The 21,637-nt window shown below is 32.4% G+C and overlaps 2 protein-coding genes across 4 annotated transcripts in view; one reads left to right on the top strand and one right to left on the bottom strand.

Annotated features, from left to right (window-relative positions):
- LOC143048122 (uncharacterized) overlaps window positions 1–4,573 on the bottom strand; it is a 47,724-nt gene extending 43,151 nt beyond the window's left edge. For 2 of the 3 annotated variants that reach the window (XM_076221599.1, XM_076221601.1), the window contains exons 1-4: window positions 4,488–4,573; window positions 2,317–2,423; window positions 1,731–1,785; window positions 443–573 (exon numbers count right to left, since the gene is read on the bottom strand). In XM_076221599.1, the coding sequence (XP_076077714.1) occupies window positions 443–573; window positions 1,731–1,785; window positions 2,317–2,409 (279 nt within the window). In that variant the 5' untranslated portion in view covers window positions 2,410–2,423; window positions 4,488–4,573. The other variant, XM_076221600.1, reaches the window with a different exon arrangement.
- Window positions 4,574–4,603: 30 nt separating this feature from the next.
- Window positions 4,604–21,637, top strand: part of LOC143048121 (DNA mismatch repair protein Msh2-like) — a 36,039-nt gene continuing 19,005 nt past the window's right edge. Inside the window, exons 1-9 of the mRNA XM_076221598.1 lie at window positions 4,604–4,676; window positions 10,537–10,586; window positions 11,241–11,276; window positions 11,704–11,791; window positions 13,733–13,878; window positions 14,562–14,672; window positions 16,416–16,502; window positions 16,823–16,946; window positions 17,463–17,549. Coding sequence (XP_076077713.1) covers window positions 4,640–4,676; window positions 10,537–10,586; window positions 11,241–11,276; window positions 11,704–11,791; window positions 13,733–13,878; window positions 14,562–14,672; window positions 16,416–16,502; window positions 16,823–16,946; window positions 17,463–17,549 — 766 coding nt within the window. The 5' untranslated portion in view covers window positions 4,604–4,639. The remainder of the gene's footprint in view (window positions 4,677–10,536; window positions 10,587–11,240; window positions 11,277–11,703; window positions 11,792–13,732; window positions 13,879–14,561; window positions 14,673–16,415; window positions 16,503–16,822; window positions 16,947–17,462; window positions 17,550–21,637) is intronic.

Below are 21,637 nucleotides of genomic sequence, written 5' to 3'. Positions count from 1 at the left end.
GTCCAACAAAATAACACTATCTTGAAACATTATCCCTAGAACATTGTAGAAGGAGCAGAGAGTACAGAGATGAATATTTATATTTTGACTTATAAATAACTTTTGTGTTTAAAATCAATTTATTTCATATATATATATATATATATATATTCTTGTAATTCATTATTAAATACTCTGCATTCTCAAACACATAACACAAATCATTATAATTCATATTGCATGTCATGGATTAATGACTGATTGCTTCAGATCACAAAAGTTCACTCTAAAAAAAGAGTTACGCGCCCTTGAATTTTGCGCCTTAAAAAAATCCTGGGGAGAACACTGAGTATATCATACTCACATACAGCATGAAACCTGAAACAAAAATCAGGACGCTATGATCAACTAATAGTAATAGTATGTAATTCTTAAATGTTTTTATGAATTATAAGATAAATACCTTTTGTCTGATTTCAATTTCAGTCTGCACTTTCCATTTGCGTATTCGATCAGCTTCTTGATGTAACTTTGCATGTAAGGATGAAAGCTTTTCAGTCCCAACTGTCTGGTCTTGTTTTGTAGACTCATTTTCTAAAATATACAAATGTCAAACCTAAATATCTATTAATTCAAAGCTCAATTTCACCAAAGGTTCATATCAATTAACTCCTAGCTACTGTATGTATCATATCAAATATGATGGACATATTGAGTACAAGGTAAACTCGATCACTATCTGCACTTAAAAATCAAGTTAATGCATAAAGGCAATAGAAACTGTTAACAAAATTTATCTCAACAGCTACATTTTTCAAGTAAACAGCTAGAACTACTTTCAACTACACAGTTATTGAGGGAAAACATTTTAAGTTAAAACAGCTAGTATGCATGGAGGGACAAATAAACAGGTTGATTTTTTTGGGGTAATTTTTCACCTGTATGAATGGGTAAAAATTCTGAGGGATTCAAACGGAATAAATAGAAAACAACTGTCAATTTCCTAACTTGGTACATCAGTTTTTCATGAAAATGATGGGTTAAACATGGTTTTATAGCTAGCTTAACTTCCCACTTGTTAGAGTCATTGAAATGTATATAGTTTGGTTATATTGACAAAATTGGGATCTAGCAGCCAAAACTGTGTAAGTATACAGTATACATCAAAGACATACAACACATCTGACTTGACAAATCAAACAAACATAGGAGAAAATATACCAAAGACGCCAATAAAACGTTTTTGTGATTGATAGTTAATTTGACAGAAGCCAACATATAAGTTTTGTAGTCATGCAATAGAACATACAGTAAATAGTATACACTTTATCAATAATGTACAAATCTTTAAAATCAAATACAACGGTAAACAAAATGAAAGCCACATTGTAAAGACCTCTTGGCCTACCTGCACCAGCAACACATATAAAGCCAAAACCCTGATAGTTTGATGCATAAATACCAAATCTCGTCAAGATTCAAATGACCGAAAGGAACATAACATTTGTCTTTCAGGGCCTTTTGCTGACTATGTGATATGGGGTTTGCTCATTGTTGAAGGCTGTACGGTGACCTAAAGTTCTTAATTTGTGAAAATTAGTTAAAAGAATATTGGTTTACTGTGCTTATTCAGTGAGTTTTTGGGTATCACAATAGCAATGGCTAAAACATTTGATCAAATTGCAGTTTGAGTTCTTTTTAAGTTACAATATATAAAGGCACTTAAAAAAAAACTCTGTCTTGTAAGCTACCTTTCTGTCTATTTATATGGAATGTTGTCTGGTTAGTTTTCTGTCTGACAGCCGACTGCAAAATAGAAACATACATGTATATTACTTTAAAAAAAAGAGATAAAAAATACTTAAGTAATTTTATAAGATCAGTCATTTTTTTGCTATTGCATTTTCAAACAATTTGATTTTTAATAATTTTTTCTATAACCGATCTCTTCATAAAGCTCTTTTAACAGTTTTTTAAATGTTTTTGAATGTGAAACTGTCATGTACTTTTTCATATCAGGTTTAACATTGGTTGCATATTTCATCAATTGAACTGCAAGCACACTACATTTGTAGTTATAAGTTGTTTAATATTATTCACAGTCCCATAAAAGCTTTTACATTTATAGTGCAAGTTAGACTAGATGATTTTGTGACATGCCAGTAAATGAGCTTTTAAGGATCACAGCAATTTTGGGATATGATAATCAAGAGAAGTGCTTTTTTTATTGGATCACACCGAAAGTTACCAATAGAGTCAGTCGGGAGATCTGAAACACACTTATCATAAAAATATACCTTCTATTTTGGTAGGATAGATGTTTTGATTGCTACTCACTTCATACAGACTACTTGGGCTAGTCATTTCATTTGTAGAAAGATTAGACAGTGGCTTGAAAAAAGGCTGTTTTTCTCTTTGTGCCTGCATCATGTTGATTATAAGAACTGTTGAAGTAAAAAAAATAATAAGCCATCTATATTGTATATTTTTTTTTATCATTTAACATGTTATGTAAGTATATATGTACTTGCAATCTAATAAATTTGGACATAGCATCATCCTCTATTCAGTATTGACAAAGATGAACTAGTTAATAGTCATTAGACACGGACATTCAATATTTTACTTCTGATTAATAGCTAATTTTTTCACCATTTTTCAGGGTGAATAAATGTTGTAATTCTGATCATTTAGCATGGCTAATTCAGTTATTAAAAAATGCCCAAAAAGGGGGTATCCCGTTATGTTGGTAAGTCGTTCATCTATGGACATTTTTTTTCTTATTTTTTCTGTAGACTTAACTTTGATTTTTTATTTACTGTGTATTATCAAGCTTGGTTACTCATTATTGTTTCTCAGTCACTCAATGTATGATGTTGTTCCATACTAAAGGTGCTGACCCTGTTTGTTTACATTCAAATTCCAGTGGCGTCAAAACCACGTGATGTATTGAATCGTTCTAACCAATCAAATTGCTCTTTTGTCAGTTAGGGGATTTTTTTCAGTCAAAGGCAATTATATTATTTGTTTGTGTCACAATTCTAAATTCTATCCTTTAATCTATAGCTCTTGATACCTAAACTAATTCGTGTAAAAATGAATTTGTCATAAGACAGATAGCGTCAAGCTCATTTTGTCGGTTTGTTTTAATTTTTGCTGTAGCTTGTTATGGTAATACAAGTATTCCACAATCAACACTTTTTAAAATATATATATATTATATATATATTTACGAACATATTATCCCCATTTAAGTTGTCCAGTTTCAATAATGTAATCAATGACATTTATGACATATACATAAATTTAGAATACTTGAAAAATCTTGAAAGTAATTTATAAAATATCCTTTTTTTAATCTCGATAAAAGTTGCACATTTCAACAGTAAAAAAATCTATGTCTAGATTTGTCTACATTATTTTGTTAAACGTCATGAGAAACCTGATCGATTCATCGGTATTCAACTGTTTTACTCTGGATCTGCTTGTAACCGAAAAATACTTTTAGAACAGTTTAAAACAAACGGTAAAAAGCAAAAATATGCTTAATTAAATACAATTTTCCATGCTAAACTGTTGTAGTTTGAACAATTCTTGTCCGTTTTTCAAGTTTTTTTTACGTAATACAACTTCTTTCTGGAGGTAGAGGTTTAATATATGGTACAGCGCCACCAGATTCTTATAAATTAACCTCGGATTTCACACAGGTACTTTATAATTACAATGTATGTGACTGATAAAGAAATTCCAGATGCCATTTTACAACCACGGTATCACAGATAGTAACCAAAGGGGTCTTGCTGCTGAGACTATAATTTGATAAAATCATATATGACTTTAGTACAGAGCTCTGCTCTTCTTACTTTTAGAACAGTTTAAAACAAACGGTAAAGCAAAACTATGCTTAATTAAATACAATTTTCCATGCTAAACTGTTGTAGTTTGAACAATTCTTGTCTGTTTTTCAAGTTTTTTACATAATACGACTTCTTTCTGGAGGTAGAGGTTTAATATAAGGTACAGCGCCACCAGATTCTTATAAATTAACCTCGGATTTCACACAGGTACTTTATAATTACGTGACTGATAAAGAAATTCCAGATGCCATTTTACAACCATGGTATAACAGATAGTAACCAAAGGGGTCTTGCCCGCTGAGACTATAATTTGATAAAATCATATGACTTTAGACGTTTAGTACAGAGCTCTGCAGGCTGTTAATACATGCTAAGAAGTCGTTGTTTATATTCCTTTTAAATATTACTTCCATGGTCTGACAATGTTTTAAAGTGTTGTGCAATGTGGACACTTGTCTGTTTTCAGGATACTTTTTTTTAATATTCTGCATGAAAAACTGAATTTGAAAATAATTTGTCTGATGTCCCTCACTCTGACAGTCTCTGTTCAGAAACAGTGTTTTATTTTGATTGCACATTGAACATTTTAAAGTTTTGTTTTCTAACATGCAATCGTGAAGCTCACAATCTTGGACAGGGAAAATATAATACCGTCAAATGAGATACAAGGTACGTCTTCTCATATTTTCTTGCTTGGCAATCAATTTCTAAATTTCTAACTGAACAGCTTGTCGTCTGCTGTAAATAATACTCTACGCATGCTCTATCGGAAATAAACATCCGGCATATTATTTCCCGCGAAAATGGCTGAAGTTCAACCAAAACAAGAACTACAGTTAGGTAAATAACACGTAATACACGAGTAATAATAATCAAAACATAATCCCGGTTACAAAGAATTAACCAATATAAGATATTGTCATGTTGATTTATCCTTGAAATAAATGACACTTCTTAGTTGCATGGATCCTCCCCCTTTTTTTGGTTTTATTTTTGTGTTCCCGCCGTTGCCCTTGTTATTGCATCGCAGCTAGGCGAAGGGACATAATTTGTTACTCTTGTCAGTTACGTCCATTCCCCAGGAATGTCCCTAAAATTGGTTTCTGTCCCTTACTTTACCCAAAGTTTTTCTTATGCTCGACCAAATGTTATAAGGGGGTATCATTGACATTGGGGGTTCTGATCCCGGATCCTGCTTGCTGTTTTGTCAGATTCCTATATCTGCTTACGCTATGTATATAAGCAATTCTTATTTTTTGTCTCGCTTGAAGGAGTCTAAAAGCGAGGCATAGGTATGCTGTTTCCAGCGGCGGTGGCGAAGGTGTCAACAATGTATTAGTTTGTGATTAGGTCTAGTTTATGGTGAACCACTAGTGGTAAGTCAAAGATATTTGGTATGCAGTTGTATAAGTATTGGCGCATCTCATTACCATGGAGATTATTTGACACTGCCTTCTCAGTTGTGGTCTAATGACTTTGAAACTTTTGCTTAGTTTTTATGTATTAGTTTGTGATTAGGTCAGTTTATGGGGAACCACTAGTGGTAAATTAATGATAAATGGTATGCAGTTGTATAAGCATTGGCACATCTCATTATCATGGAGATTATTTGGCCCCGCCCCCTCATTCATGGTCTATTGACTTTGAAATTTTTGCTTAGTTTTAATGTATTAGTTTGTGATTAGGTCAGTTTATGGGAAACCATTAGTCGTAGGTTGATGATAATTGGTATGCAGTTGTATAAGCATTGGCATACCTCATTTCTATGGAGAATATTTGGTCCCGCCCCCTCAGTCATGGTCTATTGACTTTGAAACTTTTGCTTAGTTTTCACGTATTAGTTTGTGATAAGGTCAGTTTATGGGGAACCAGTAGTGGTAGGTCAATGATAATTGGTTATTAACATTGGCACATCTAATTACCATGGGAATTTTTTACCCTCCCCTTCAGTTATGGTTTATTGACTTTGAAATTTTGCTTAGTTTACATGTATTCATGGTATTAGTTTGTGTTTAGTTTTTTTTAAAGAGAACTACTTTTGCATGTTGATAAGTCAATGGTATTTTGCATGCAGTTGTATTAGCATTGGCACATCTCATTTCCATGGAAATTGTTTAGCCATGTACCTTCAGTCATAGTTCATTGACTCTGAATATTTGCTTAACTTACATGTTATAGTGTTGCTATTTTTTATTTCAACATTTGCATTATAGAAATTACTAAAAAGCGAGACATATCTCTGTGATAACAGTTTATTTGTAATTTTCTGTGTCTCGCTACACTTTAATTCCCATATTCACGGCACAATAATTTGACTTTCATGTGTCATGCTTACAAAATTTCGGCAATCCCGTGTCACGTTTAAACCCCAATGAGACCTACTTATAAGAGGGTAGTAATGCCCTTTATCGTCAGGCGTCAAACAGTCATTTTCGGCTACTGTTAGCGTCAAATTGGTTAAATTTTTAAATATTGTTAAATTTTGGGGCCTTAACATTGCTTAAAGGTCTTTTAACCCTTTCAACGCTACACAAAAAAATAGAAAAATGGCTGCTGCTGCTGCATTTTTTTTGTGTTCATTCATTAGAACAGTATATTCCTTTTCAGACTGCTGTATTTTTTTTATTGTAAGAGATACAGAAAAAGTTATTGCATAAAAAATGCTCAAGAGAGTATGAACTGTAATGTTAGGCAGTTATTTCAGTAAAATTTTTTATCAGGTTACCTGCCTTTTCAGGTAATTAACAGGTAAAAGGTGTAATTTGTTACATTTGTGTTGAATTTTGAATAAAAACTACTTTTCGTCTTCATCTATTTTGTTTTTTTATCTGCCATATAATACAGAAGACACCAATTGCTCGATTCAGTAGCGTATTGCACCATACACAACGTATTATGTAATCATGGCACAAATCAGTGGCTCCGTCCTCAAAATTTTCAGTCAACATCGTTTTCCCCCCTTTTTATACGACCGCAAAATTTGAAAAAATTTTCGTCGTATATTGCTATCACGTTGGCGTCGTCGTCCGAATACTTTTAGTTTTCACACTCTAACTTTAGTAAAAGTGAATGGAAATCTATGAAATTTTAACACAAGGTTTATGACCACAAAAGGAAGGTTGGTATTGATTTTGGGAGTTCTGGTCCCAACATTTTAGGAATTAGGGGCCAAAAAGGGCCCAAATAAGCATTTTCTTGGTTTTCGCACTATAACTTTAGTTTAAGTTAACAGAAATCTATGAAATTTTGACACAAGGTTTATGACCACAAAAGAACGGTTGGGATTGATTTTGGGAGTTTTGGTTTCAACGGTTTAGGAATTAGGGGCCAAAAAAGGGCCCAAATAAGCATTATTCTTGGTTTTCGCACAATAACTTTAGTTTAAGTAAATAGAATTCAATGAAATTTAAACACAATGTTAATGACTACAAAAGGAAGGTTGGTATTGATTTTGGGAGTTTAGGTCCCAACAGTTTAGGAATTGGGGGCCAAAAAGGGACCCAAATAAGCATTTTTCTTGGTTTTCGCACCATAACGTTAGTATAAGTAAATAGAAATCTATGAAATTTAAACACAAGTTTTATGACCATAAAAGGAAGGTTAGTATTGATTTTGGGAGTTTTGGTCCAAACAGAATAAGGGGCCCAAAGGGTCCAAAATTAAACTTTGTTTGATTTCATCAAAATTGAATAATTGGGGTTCTTTGATATGCCGAATCTAACTGTCATGACTGTGTATGTAGATTCTTAACTTTTGGTCCCGTTTTCAAATTGGTCTACATTAAGGTCCAAAGGGTCCAAAATTAAACTTAGTTTGATTTTGACAAAAAATGAATCAGTTAGGTTCTTTGATATGCTGAATCTAAAAATGTACTTAGATTCTTGATTATTGGCCCAGTTTTCAAGTTGGTCCAAATCGGGGTCCAAAATTAAACTTTGTTTGATTTCATCAAAAATTGAATAAATGGGGTTCTTTGATATACCAAATCTAGATTCTTCATTTTTTGTCCTGTTTTCAAATTGGTCTACACTAAAGTCCAAAGGGTCCAAAATTAAACTTAGTCTGATTTTAACAAAAATTGAAATCTTGGGGTTCTTTGATATGCTGAATCCAAAAATGTACTTAGATTTTTTATTATGGGCCCAGTTTTCAAGTTGGTCCAAATCAGGATCTAAAATTATTATATTAAGTATTGTGCAATAGCAAGTCTTTTCAATTGCACAGTATTGTGCAATGGCAAGAAATATCTAATTGCACAATATTGTGAAATAGCAAATTTTTTTTAATTAGAGTTATCTTTCTTTGTCTAGAATAGTAAGCAAGAAATATCTAATTGCAAAATATTGTGCAATAGCAAGATTTTTTTTTAATTGGAGTTATCTTTCTTTGTCCAGAATCAACTTAAATCTTTGTTATATACAATATACAATGTATATTCACTTTTTACTACCAACTGATAAATTAAAATAATCTTTACCATTCAGTGATAACAAGCAGTTTTTTTACATCTTAGGCCTAAATTAAAATATTGTTTGTTTGCCCTTTTCCGACCCTATGTTTTGAAACAGGGTAGGTAGGTAGGTAAAATATTTTATTTTTTTCCCCAAAAAAATAACTTGGCTCGGTATATTATTTGTCATGGGTAGGCAGGTAGGTAAACTATTTTATTTTATAGATACAAAATCTGCATAATGTCATTTTTTTTTGTCCGTTTTGTTTTTGCAAATAAGTTTTCCGCTGGGACTATTAGTTTTGAAAAAAAAAATATAAGAGATAACTTTGCACTGGTAAGATAATGTCCGGGCAGACATATATTACTAGTAGAAAAAGTCCCTATAGAGTGTTACAAATTTCGTGTGTGCCTTTTTTTCCAATAAAAATGCTATAAGACTTAAAACTCAAATGTCACGTATTTTGCATCACATTTATAAATGACCTGTATGGAAAACTTGGCGATTTTACTGCCAGATATTCTCCACTTTACAGGGTTTTGTCACTTTTGGTTCATGTCAGATATAAATAATTTAGCGGCATCGTTAACATAATCATTCTGATATGCGGATCACAAAAGGCCATCCCTACAAATTAGTTTGTACACACGTTAATACTTTTGTATCAAACGAACTTTTTTGTAAATGAACCCTGCTCTTTAAGTTTAAAGGTACAGAGTAACGTACTTCATATCATGATTTCAGAAAGCGTTAAACATCGATTTCAAACAAATGCTTTGAAACTTCAAATGCAAGTGTTCATGTCAAACGCTCAGGTGATACCAAACGGACTGGACCATATACGTAAAGATAAAACCCGAGGATTCCGGTAAACAAGTTTTGAGCGGGAAATACAAATATAAGATTTTTGGTAGGAACGAAAAAATAAAATAAAATAAAATCTTGCTGGTAAATACAAATAAAAGATTTTCAGGCGGAACGAATTGATAGGGTCGGTCGGTAAAGGGCAAACAAACAATATTTTAATTTAAGCCTTAATATTTTATGATGTATTTAAATGAGTAGTTATTGTTGCAAACTCCATTAGAAATTTTAATTGAGATTAGTTTTGGAATAAGGGAAAGGGGAATGTGATTAAAAAAATTGGGTTCAATTTTTCTCATTTGAAATTTCATAAATAAAAAAGAAAATTTCTTCAAACCTTTTTTTGAGAGGATTAATATTCAACAGCATAGTGAATTGCTCTAAGAGAAAACAAAAATTTTAAGTTCATTAGAACACATTCATTCTGTGTCAGAAACCTATGCTGTGTCAACTATTTAATCACAATCCAAATTTAGAGCTGAATCCAGCTTGAATGTTGTGTCCATACTTGCCCCAACCGTTCAGGGTTCAACCTCTGCGGTCGTATAAAGCTACGCCCTGCGGAGCATCTGGTTCTACGTCTCGTAATGATCGATCAAATCATATTTCCAACACGAATTGAATGTAATAAACACATTGAGATAACAAGAAACCTTTTAACTAATCCTCGTCATCAGTTTCGCCATAGAAATGCTGAAATATTTCATATTTACAGCTTCGTTTCCGATTTCCGCCATTTGCATTTGTTAAAATATTTGTTTTTATTTTCCTTCAATTTTCCTTCTACTGCATGATTTTACAATAAAAATTGCCGGGATTTCAAGCGCAAATGAGACCTTGCATATCCTCGATTCATACAAGGAAAAATTAGAGAGGACCCAAATGAAAACCGAATGGTTTAAGAGTCCTTATGAAAAATCCGTTGTCATCGCGGCATATGCCGCGAATAGCAGTGGCGGACGGCGTATGTCATCGCGGCATATGCCGTGTATAGCGTTGAAAGGGTTAAAGAACTCCTGCAATTTCCTTTTCAAAACCGTCATCAGATTTATTTAAGCATGTCTAGATAAGGATATTGTGTATGCAATAAAAGTGAAACAAAGATAATCCAGTATGATACTGTGTCATTGCTGATATTTAAACCTTCTGAAAATCTTTTCAAATTGAAAATGTTTCAAATTGCATTAAAATCTTGTAAAAGTGTGTGAAAGATCTGTTAGAAATGTGATGTGGTGATTATGTTAAGATTAGATTTACAATGTCATGAATGTACAATAGATATCAAGCAACCTGCAATAAAAACAACAAAGTGCTAAACTATATCAAAGAATAATTCAAGTTTTCCTTTTTTGTCATAGTATGTACAAGTATTTATTATTTTGTAGATAGTTTTCAAGAGCAAGGCTTTCTATCATATTACAGACACCTTCCAGAGGTATGTTTCATGCAACAGTATTAAAATGACATAAAAAAATCTTTTTATTTCATTCTGAAATTAATTAAAACTTTGTTAACACTATGTGCATTTATATATATATATATGTTATCTTTTTGGTTGTATATCACATTTCTTTCATTATTTATACTTTTAAGAACCACTTGCTGTTAGACTCTAAAAGTTCTTTTGGCACTGAGTCATTGAGCTGAATAAATGTTTTTTTCATACACTGGCCAATTTACTCAAGATATATATCAATGACTAAATACAATTTACGGACTGGAAAAAAACACCTGTTGGGGAAAAGAATTAATATTTAAAATATGGCACTGTTAGTGGAAGCTGGAAGATTATCCAGAGGCAATGGACACATGGTAAGTGCATTCAGAATCTGAAGATTACATGTGAGATTAAAAAAATATTTACAGGGGAAAATTTGACATTTGAAAAACAAGTTTATTTGTCTGTAAAAGCTTGCAATATCTATTTTTGCAATATTGTATTGTGTAAATTAGATATATATATCATATATACCTTTCTGTTAAAAATAATGATACAGTCTTATAAAGACTTTTCATTTGAGGAGATGCATGTGTAATATCAGTAAGCAATTGTGTAAAATGACCCAGATTTTGTTTGTCTTTGTTGTAGAAATCCAGTACGACATTAAGAGTATTTGATAGAACAGTGAGTAACAATAAGTTATTGTATGTAACTTGTAAGAAGAAAATCATTTATTAGTAATTATTTGTAATTTCCAATTTGAATTACAGTAATCAAAAGTACATGTAAGAATTGATTGCACTTGACAATCTTGTTATTTATTGTAAGTTAAAGACTTGATACTGAGTGACACAGCATCAATGATATTTAAATAATTGTTTTTTTCAATGAAGCATCATCAGACATGCACTCTTTTTTAAGACGAGACAAAAGCAAGAAAATGTTGCATCATAAGTGAATTTTGACCAATTAATAACTTTAAATTACACCAAGATTATAAATTTGACATTGTATTGTCTCACACATGGCAAATATAGACCGTTTGTATCATACTTCATGAATTGTAGAACTACACATCAAATGCCATCTCTAAAAATAATTTATATTTCAGGATTATTATACAGTGCATGGAGAAGATGCTGTTTTTGTTGCTAAAGAAGTGTTCAAAACTACTGGTGTTATAAAATATCTTGGATCAGGTAGTTCATATTTATTTAGGATAAAAAAATATTTTCTAGTAGTCAGTTAATGTGTAAGATTTGCTCTCTAGCTTACAAATTGATGAAGGGGAAGTAATATTTTTTATGCCCCACCTACGATAGTAGAGGGGCATTATGTTTTCTGGTCTGTGCGTCCGTTCGTTCGTTTGTTCGTCCGTCTGTCCCGCTTCAGGTTAAAGTTTTTGGTCGAGGTAGTTTTTGATGAAGTTGAAGTCCAATCGACTTCAAACTTGGTACACATGTTCCCTATGATATGATCTTTCTAATTTTAATGCCAAATTAGAGATTTTACCCCAATTTCACGGTCCACTGAACATAGATAGTGCGAGTGGGTCATTCGTGTACTGAGGACACATTCTTGTTTATGTTAGATTTGAAAAGCCAATCAATAAGCATTGAACACAAACAAAAAAGTATTTAAAACTTTATATCACCACCTTGATTTCATAACAGTCATGAAATCTTACCAAAATTCTTTAACCCTTTCACCGATTGCTGCCCAGACAGAAGCTACTCTGAGACGATGGCTTCCCTGGCTACTTTTACTCAAGTGGGAGATCTTAAATTTGTTTGTAGTTATTTGTGTATTTATTTCATTCACTAACACCATGTTCACAGTTTTTTTTATGTTTTGATAATTTTTTCCTCGTAAAATATTATAATTTTCAATTTTTCGGCATTATTGAAGTGAAATTCTCAAAATTTAGCTCTTTGACCCCAAATCGTAATTTTTTAACCCAAAACGGCAAAATTTTGAAAAAATTTGTGAGGCTGTACAAATTCCTCACACTGAATGATGTCCTTTCCAAGTGTTTTGTACATAAAACGACATTTTATGTCAAAAACGTATACTAGTTTGGCTTAATTTTTCCATATTCTTTCCCCAAAAATGTTCCCTCATTTCAAATTCTCGTAAATTCCGTAAATTTCCTCTGATTTTGACACGGTTTTCAACAAACGGAACCGCCATGTTTACACTTTCATCCGGGTATCCATCAAAGAAAGATAACTCATGTTTGCACTGTTTTGAGCGGGAAATAAAAAAGATGTATTCCGATCCCGGTAAAACGGGACTCATCGTCATCAGTCTGAAGCGTGAATCCGGGTAAACCGGGACTCATCGGCGAAAGGGTGAAGGCAAAATGAATATATTAAATTTCTGGTTTTTTTTGGGTTTTTTTGTATACAAGAGGGAAGAAGTATATTTTTTGAAAGTTAAAAATAGAACAACTTTTTATTACAAATCTTCTCAAAATGAGAGGGGAAATTTGTTACCTCTATCCATATTACATTTAAAAGGAAATATTTATTTTGGTAGATAATTATATTTAGCAACACATGTGTGGTATTGGTTACAGGCATATAGATTCCACAACTGCAACAAGTGTATTACTATATTTCTCCACTCGAGACAGTTAAATTTTGATATTTTAAGTGTGAGGCTTGCCAAGTTTTTTAAATAATAAAAAATTTATTTTGAGAGTGGAGAAATATCGTAATACATGAGTTACAGTGGTGGAATCTGTTTCTCTAATGATTTTTATCCTTCCTTTTCAAAGACTTGAGGAAAGTTGAGTACTTTTGGTGTGACGTCATCTGACAGGCATGGTGGCCTTTTTTCATGACGTCGCAATAAGAAAATTCAGAAGAAAACAAGAAAATTTTTAAAACGTCACAATTAAATTTTAACCAATCATTTGCTGAGAACAGATTTTTCACTAGTATGGAGAAATATTTTTCTCATACCGGTCAGGAAATGTGAAAATAGCACAAAAATTAGAGAAATAAAAAGATAAAATTCAAAAGTAAATTACTTACTACAATTCAGCTGAATGAAACTTTTGTATATATTAAGTATTTGGTATAGTCTTTCAATAACTTATTTCAGATAATGACAAATGCTGAAATCTTTTATTCTAGGTGACAGAAAAGTGGAATCAGCTGTTTTAAGTAAACTGAACTTTGAATCATTAGTAAGAGATCTGTTGTTGGTTCGGCAGTATCGTGTGGAGGTCTACAAAAACAAAGGTGGTGCAAAGAACAATGAATGGAGTATTGGGTATAAGGTAACAATTACAAAATGATAGATACATTACTGCATAGTGAATATTTAAGTATTAAATACAACAAAAAAATAATTTCTCATTGAAAAAAAGACTATTTAAAAACACATCAATGTTATCATTCATTTGCATATGTATTCAGGCTGAATTACATCCTCCAAACCATTTAGGTGATACCAAACATATTACCTAAATTTAATTTGGCTCGTTTATTTTTCATAAAATTTTGACATTTACTTTGACCCTTTGACAAAAATATAAAAATTTCTAAAAATTTGAACCAACCATTGTATCAGAAAAAATACACTGGTTAAATAGCAGTTTGACAAACACCTATTTTGATCATTGTGAAGCTTAATATTCCATTAACAACACAACGTAATTAAAACGTTTAGCTGATTTTACAGAGTTATCTACCTGTAGTGTTAGGTATCACCGTAATTTTCTGATTTCCAATTTGCAATTTATTTTAAAAAAAAAAACATTGTGAAATTTTGATCAACCTTTTGCTACTTTCGATCTTGTTTTAGATTTGGTTGTTTCCCAAATTACACAATATATCTTAAAAGGATTTTGTCAAAATTGATGATAAAAAATTACATTGCCAAAATCTTTCCGTTTTTAATAGTGTAATTAATGCATCTTGGTTTTATTGTTAATTTTTATTATTGACACTTGTTTTATAGGCCTCACCTGGTAATCTCACACAATTTGAAGATATTTTATTTGGTAACAATGATATGTCTGTCTCTGTTGGTGTTATTGCTGTTAAACTTGGATCAGATGCAGGACAGAGGGTAAATTATTTATATTACAATCATTTGTATTCATTAGACTCGACATAGAATAAATACATCATGATTTTTATCCGAGTCGCACGAAGTGTCCTATTATAAATGAAAAAATATGATAGCTCTCATTATCCACCAAAATTCAGATGAAGTGGATGCAAGCAATTCTAGGCAATCATACGGTCTTCGACAATGAGAAAAAAACATACCTTATACCTCACATGAGAATATATAACATTTCACTTGAGAAAACTAATTAGGGCCCCGCCGACTAAGGCGGGTCGCCCTATAGTGATCAGTCTGTCCGTCCGTCCGTCCGTCTGTCCGTCCCTCCGTCTGTCCGTCCGTCCGTCCGTCCGTCCGTCCGTCCGTCCGTCCGTAACACTTTAACTTTGTGTCCGCTCTATATCTTAAAAACCGTTATGATTTCAAAGTTTATACTTGACATCCATTTTAACCAACACCAGAGGGTGTGTCATGATGTATGTAAAACTTCCTAGGTCAAAGGTCAAGGTCAAAAACTTTGGTTTCAGTTGACAACCCTGTGTCCTGTGGTGAAGATCGTGTCCGCTCTATATCTTGAGAACCGTTATGATTTCAAAGTTTAAACTTGACATCCATTTTAACCAACACCAGAGGGTGTGTCATGATGTATGTAAAACTTCCTAGGTCAAAGGTCAAGGTCAAAAACTTTAATTTCAGTTGACAACCCTGTGTCCTGTGGTGAAGATCGTGTCCGCTCTATATCTTGAGAACCGTTATGATTTCAAAGTTTATACTTGACATGTATATGAACCAACACCAGAGGGTGTGTCATAATTTATGAACGACTGCCTAGGGCAAAGTTCAAGGTCAAAAACTTTGGTTTCAGTTGACAACCCCATGTCCTATGGTAAAGATTGTGTCCGCTCTATATCTTGAGAACCGTTATCATTTCAAAGTTTATACTTGACATGTATATAAACCAACACCAAAGGGTGTGTCATAATTTATGTGCAACTTCCTAGGTCAAAGGTCAAGGTCAAAAACTTTGGTTTCAGTTAACAACCCCATGTCCTATGGTAAAGATCGTGTCCGCTCTATATCTTGAGAACCGTTATCATTTCAAAGTTTATACTTGACATGTTTATAAACCAACACCAAAGGGTGTGTCATAATTTATTTACAACTTCCTAGGTCAAAGGTCAAGGTCAAAAACTTTGATTTCAGTTGACAAACCCATGTCCTATGGTAAAGATACAATTTTTTAATGCAACAATTTTTTAATGCACATTATTCACAGCGGGGCCCACAGAGATGGCTCCCATCTCAATGATATCTAGTTACAGTCTTCCTCTTAATGGATGAATAAACATTTCATGTAAAAAAAGAAGATATGGTATGATTGCCAATGAAAGAACTCTCCACAAGTGACCAAAATGACACAGAAATTAACAACTGTAGATTCCTTTATTCTCTGGAATAGAGGCAGTGTTATATTTTCCTGGATACTTGATTTCCTAGTCTGGTTAAAGTTTGCATACAAACTTGTAAGAATTTGTACTTTGTTGAACAGTTAAAAATTGTGGTTCATTCACTTTTACCCACAAAATCCCCAACATTGGTATAATTCTTAGTATGTTATACATCAAATACTCACTTCCAATATTTAATCAGTTTGAAAATTAAGATTTTTTGGACCAATATCAAAGGTATAATTAATCTTGTGAATATAAGTTTTGTGAAATGTTATATTTACCACTTCTTCAGGTTGTTGGAGTTGGTTATGCTGATGCAACACTCAGAAAGTTCATGGTCAGCGAGTTCACAGATAATGACCAGTTCTCAAACTTAGAGGTAAAATTGATTTTCTTTATTCCAGCGGTTTTGAATTCACAGCCGATTCTTTTCAGAGAGAAGGTACAAATGTACATACCTTGAAAAAATAAGAATGGCTACTGAAGGGGTAAACGGAAATTATCATATGACTTTTTCAATATCAAGTTCATATCATCTTTAAGACGAGATGTTGGGGATATGACAATTAAACAGCAACCTATCATAGCAAAACACCAAAAAACTTCTTACGGTTAACATATGGGTAACTAATTGTAAATTGTATGTTATTCAAATGTATGTTATGTTTTAGGGATTGCATTTACTTATTTTGGTTTTAGGCTTTGATAGTACAACTTGGACCTAAAGAATGTTTACTTGGAACTGGTGATTCTTCCATAGAGAATGGTAAACTGAAGCAGGTTTTGGATCGTAGTGGACTCTTAGTTACAGAAAGAAAAAAAAGTAATAAAATCACTATGAAAAAAAAAATAAAAAAAATAAAAATAAATATTGATATAAATCAAATTACTGTAAATATTAACCTTTTTCTTGTACATTTATTCTGATTCTTCTCTTTGCCCACAATAGTCTAGCTGGATAAGTCACATTGTTCTTTAGTACATCATTGGCAAGTATTTTAATCTTAAATATTGACAAGTTTGTTATACTTTAAAAAAATGAGAACCTAAAAGCTCATTTTCTTTTTGTACTTCTAAGGAATGACAGTATATTTTGAATTAAAATTTGGACTCTTACTGATTTTTGTGAAATGTTTTAAAATTAAGAGGTGTTGCAGACAATAATATTCTTAAAAGATGACTAAAGACTAGATATTCTGTGAAACATTGATCTTTCACTATATCTGTTTCATTTCATTTGTCAATTTTCAACCAGCACAAAAAAAATCTGTCTGGGTATCTTTACATATAAACATGCTTACCGGTACCTAGTTATTTGTAACCACTACTTGTTTTATAGGTGATTTCTCAACAAAAGATACAGTACAGGATCTAAACAGACTTCTGAAATTTAAGAAAGGAGAACAAGATAACAGTGCAGCCTTACGTAAGCACCTTACCAATGTCATTGTTACTGCAGAATATTGACTAGTTGCATGTTGTGCCTGTACTTTACATCTTCTAAATGATATATTTTACTATAGATTTGTTTTGTCAATTGTACTGGACACAGACCTGTAAGGATAACATCAAGCTATCTTGTTTATAGTTTGGATTCAAAATGATTAAGGACTGTTCCATTTAAACATATTCTTTTACCTGACATACCCAAATTTTGGACACAGACCCTAAGTCATTTTTATACGACCGCAAAAATTTTAATTTTTTGGTCGTATATTGCTATCACGTTGGCGTCGTCGTCGTCGTCATCGTAGTCGTCGTCTTTTTTTGGATTTTGGGAGTTTTGGTCCCAACATTTTAGGAATTAGGGGCCAAAAAGGGCCCAAATAAGCATTTTCTTGGTTTTCGCACTATAACTTTAGTTTAAGTGAATAGAAATCTATGAAATTTTGACACAACGTTTATGACCACAAAAGGACAGTTGGGATTGATTTTGGGAGGTTTGGTTCCAACAGTTTAGGAATTAAGGGCCAAAAAAGGGCCCAAATAAGCATTATTCTTGGTTTTCGCACAATAAATTTAGTATAAGTAAATAGAAATCAATGAAATTTAAACACAAGGTTTATGACCATAAAAGGAAGGTTGCAATTGATTTTGGAGTTGAGGTCACAACAGTTTATGAATTAGGGGCCAAAAAGGGGCCCAAATAAGCATTTTTTTTGTTTTTTGCACCATAACTTTAGTATAAGTAAATAGAAATCTATGAAATTTAAACACAAGGTTTATGACCATAAAAGGAAGGTTAGGTTTGATTTTGGGAGTTTTGGTCCCAACAGTTTAGGAATAAGGGGCCCAAAGGGTCCAAAATTGAACTTTGTGTGATTTCATCAAAAATTGAATAATTGGGGTTCTTTTATATATGTCAGCCATACCGTGTGATGCGTTTTCAGATTCATCACTTGACAACTTCCTGTTTACCGAACACTTGTCTGATTTTACACATGATAGCCAAGTTGAAAATTTTCGTCACATTTTTCTCAGGAACTACAATACAAGGATTTCTGAAATTTGGTTTCAGGATTTATATAAGTCAGCTATACCGTGTGATGCGTTTTCAGATTCATCACTCGACAACTTCCTGTTTACCGAACACTTGTATGATTTTACACATGATAGCCAAGTTGAAAATTTTCGTCACATTTTTCTCAGGAACTACAATACAAGGATTTCTGAAATTTGGTTTCAGGATTTATATAAGTCAGCTATACCGTGTGATGCGTTTTCAGATTCATCACTCGACAACTTCCTGTTTACCGAACACTTGTATGATTTTACACATGATAACCAAGTTAAAAATTTTCGTCACATTTTTCTCAGGAACTACAATACAAGGATTTCTGAAATTTGGTTTCAGGATTTTTATAAGTCAGCTATACCGTGTGATGCGTTTTCAGATTCATCACTCGACAACTTCCTGTTTACCGAACACTTGCATATTTTTACACTATTAATATTATCCACTTGCGGCGGGGGTATCATCAGTGAGCAGTAGCTCGCAGTTTCACTTGTTGGTCCCGTTTTAAAATTGGTCTACATTAAGGTCCAAAGGGTCCAAAATTAAACTTAGTTTGATTTTATAATATGTAGAGACAACAACATCTGGGTTACCGCAAGGTGATAGTTTTATTGAGTCGACATGTTTCGCCGCTAATGCGGCATCATCAGGACAATATTACAGAGTTTACATGTTCATAAAGTGTATATAATGCGGTTGTATTAATTATGACGTAAAAGAATAAAAGTGAAAGTGAAAATGTAAAATAGTGTTCATAATGTAGCAAGAATAAAAGTTAAAAATAGAAATAAAAACAAATGTCTATCTTGACTGGTATGTTCCGTAGTCACTGTGATTGAGGTTCATATATAAATAGAAAGTGAAAGTGAAATTAAAATAAGAATCTAGTATAGTTAAAAGTGAAAGTTAGTCAATAAAGTTATTAACGATGTGGTTAGCTGCTATTCTTGCACGTCTGTGTAGAGGTCCTCATAGAGGTTTATAAAATGTCAGTTCATTTCCAAATTGGACAACACCCCATTGGCCATCCCGTACCAATTCAACTGGCTTCGCTCCGAGGGAGGTACTGCTTCCATTGAGGTAGTAAAGGGTGAAGTGTATGATTGCCGCAATTTTGGGACAACCTCAATCACAGTGACTACGGAACATACCAGTCAAGATAGACATTTGTTTTTATTTCTATTTTTAACTTTTATTCTTGCTACATTATGAACACTATTTTACATTTTCACTTTCACTTTTATTCTTTTACGTCATAATTAATACAACCGCATTATATACACTTTATGAACATGTAAACTCTGTAATATTGTCCTGATGATGCCGCATTAGCGGCGAAACATGTCGACTCAATAAAACTATCACCTTGCGGTAACCCAGATGTTGTTGTCTCTACATATTATATTTCCATGAGGTTTTAAGACAACCGCAGCATACTTCGGTATCCATCTTGGTTACTCTACCAGCTTTTCCGTTAGAAGGTGTTGGTTCACTCGTCACAAATTAGTTTGATTTTAACAAAAATTGAATCCTTGGGGTTCTTTGATATGCTGAATTTAAAAATGTACTTAGATTTTTAATTATTGGCCTAGTTTTCAAGTTGGTCCAAATGGGAGTCCAAAATTAAACTTTGTTTGATTTCATCAAAAATTGAATAAATGGGGTTCTTTGATATGCCAAATCTAACTGTGTATGTAGATTCTTAATTTTTGGTCCAGTTTTCAAATTGGTCTACATTAAGGTCCAAAGGGTCCAAAATTAAACTAAGTTTGATTTTAACAAAAATTAAATTCTTGGGCTTATTTGATATGCTTTATCTAAACATGTACTTTGATTTTTGATTATGGGCCCAGTTTTCAAGTTGGTCCAAATCAGGATTCCATATCAAGTATTTTGCAATAGCAAAAAATTTTCAATTGCACAGTATTGCACAATAGCAAGAAATATCTAATTGCACAATATTGTGCAATAGCAATTAATTTTCAATTGGAGTTATCTTTCTTTGTATAGAATAGTAGTAGATAATATATGTTGGAAATTTGCCAGACATGACTATGATGTCATTTTCTATTTTTATTTGCCAATAACTTTATGTAAATAACTTCATTGGAAATTTGCCAATATAAAATGTTGCTGATGAAGCTTTTTTCCCTTATCTTATCTAAAATGTTTTTAGATAATGTATGTTGGACATTTGCCAGACATGACTATGATGTCATTTTCTATTTTTATTTGCCAATAACTTTATGTAAATAACTTCATTGGAAATTTGCCAATATAAGATGTTTCTGATGAAGTTTTTTTTATTGTTTTATACAATAAACAATTTACATTCACTTTTACTACCAACCAATCTTTACCATTCAGTGATAACAAGCACTTTATTTTACATTTTAATATTTTATGATGTATTTAAAAGAGTAGTTATTGTTGCAAACTCCATTAGAAATTTTAATTGATATCAGTTTTGGAAAAAGGGAAACGGGGATGTGAAAAAAAAATGGGGGGGGGGGTTAAATTTTTCTCATTTCAGATTTCAAAAATATAAAGAAAATTTCTTCAAACTTTTTTTTGAGAGGATTAATATTCAACAGCATAGTGAATTGCTCAAAGGCAAAAAAAATTTTTTAAGTTCATTAGACCACATTCATTCTGTATCAGAAACTTATGCTGTGTCAACTATTTAATTTTAGATTTAAATAAGTTTGAAGAAGAAATCTTTAATTGATTTGTAAAATCTTGACATTTGTTTTGTGTAAAAAAACCCATGTAATGTCAAAAATTTGATCACAATCCAAATTCAGAGCTGTATCACGCTTGAATGTTTTGTCCATACTTGCCCCAACTGTTCAGGGTTCGACCTCTGCGGTCGTATAAAGATGCGCCCTGCGGAGCACCTGGTTATTTCTGTCGAGAAGTGAAAAGTTAATTTTATTATTGTTAAAAGCAAACTGAAGAGTAAGAGTTGCTTATAAAATAAATCTTATGTCTGATGCCTC

The sequence above is a fragment of the Mytilus galloprovincialis genome, chromosome 10 (assembly GCF_965363235.1).
Source record: "Mytilus galloprovincialis chromosome 10, xbMytGall1.hap1.1, whole genome shotgun sequence".
NCBI lineage: Eukaryota > Metazoa > Mollusca > Bivalvia > Mytilida > Mytilidae > Mytilus > Mytilus galloprovincialis.
This window is presented reverse-complemented; position numbering and strand designations above follow the sequence as displayed.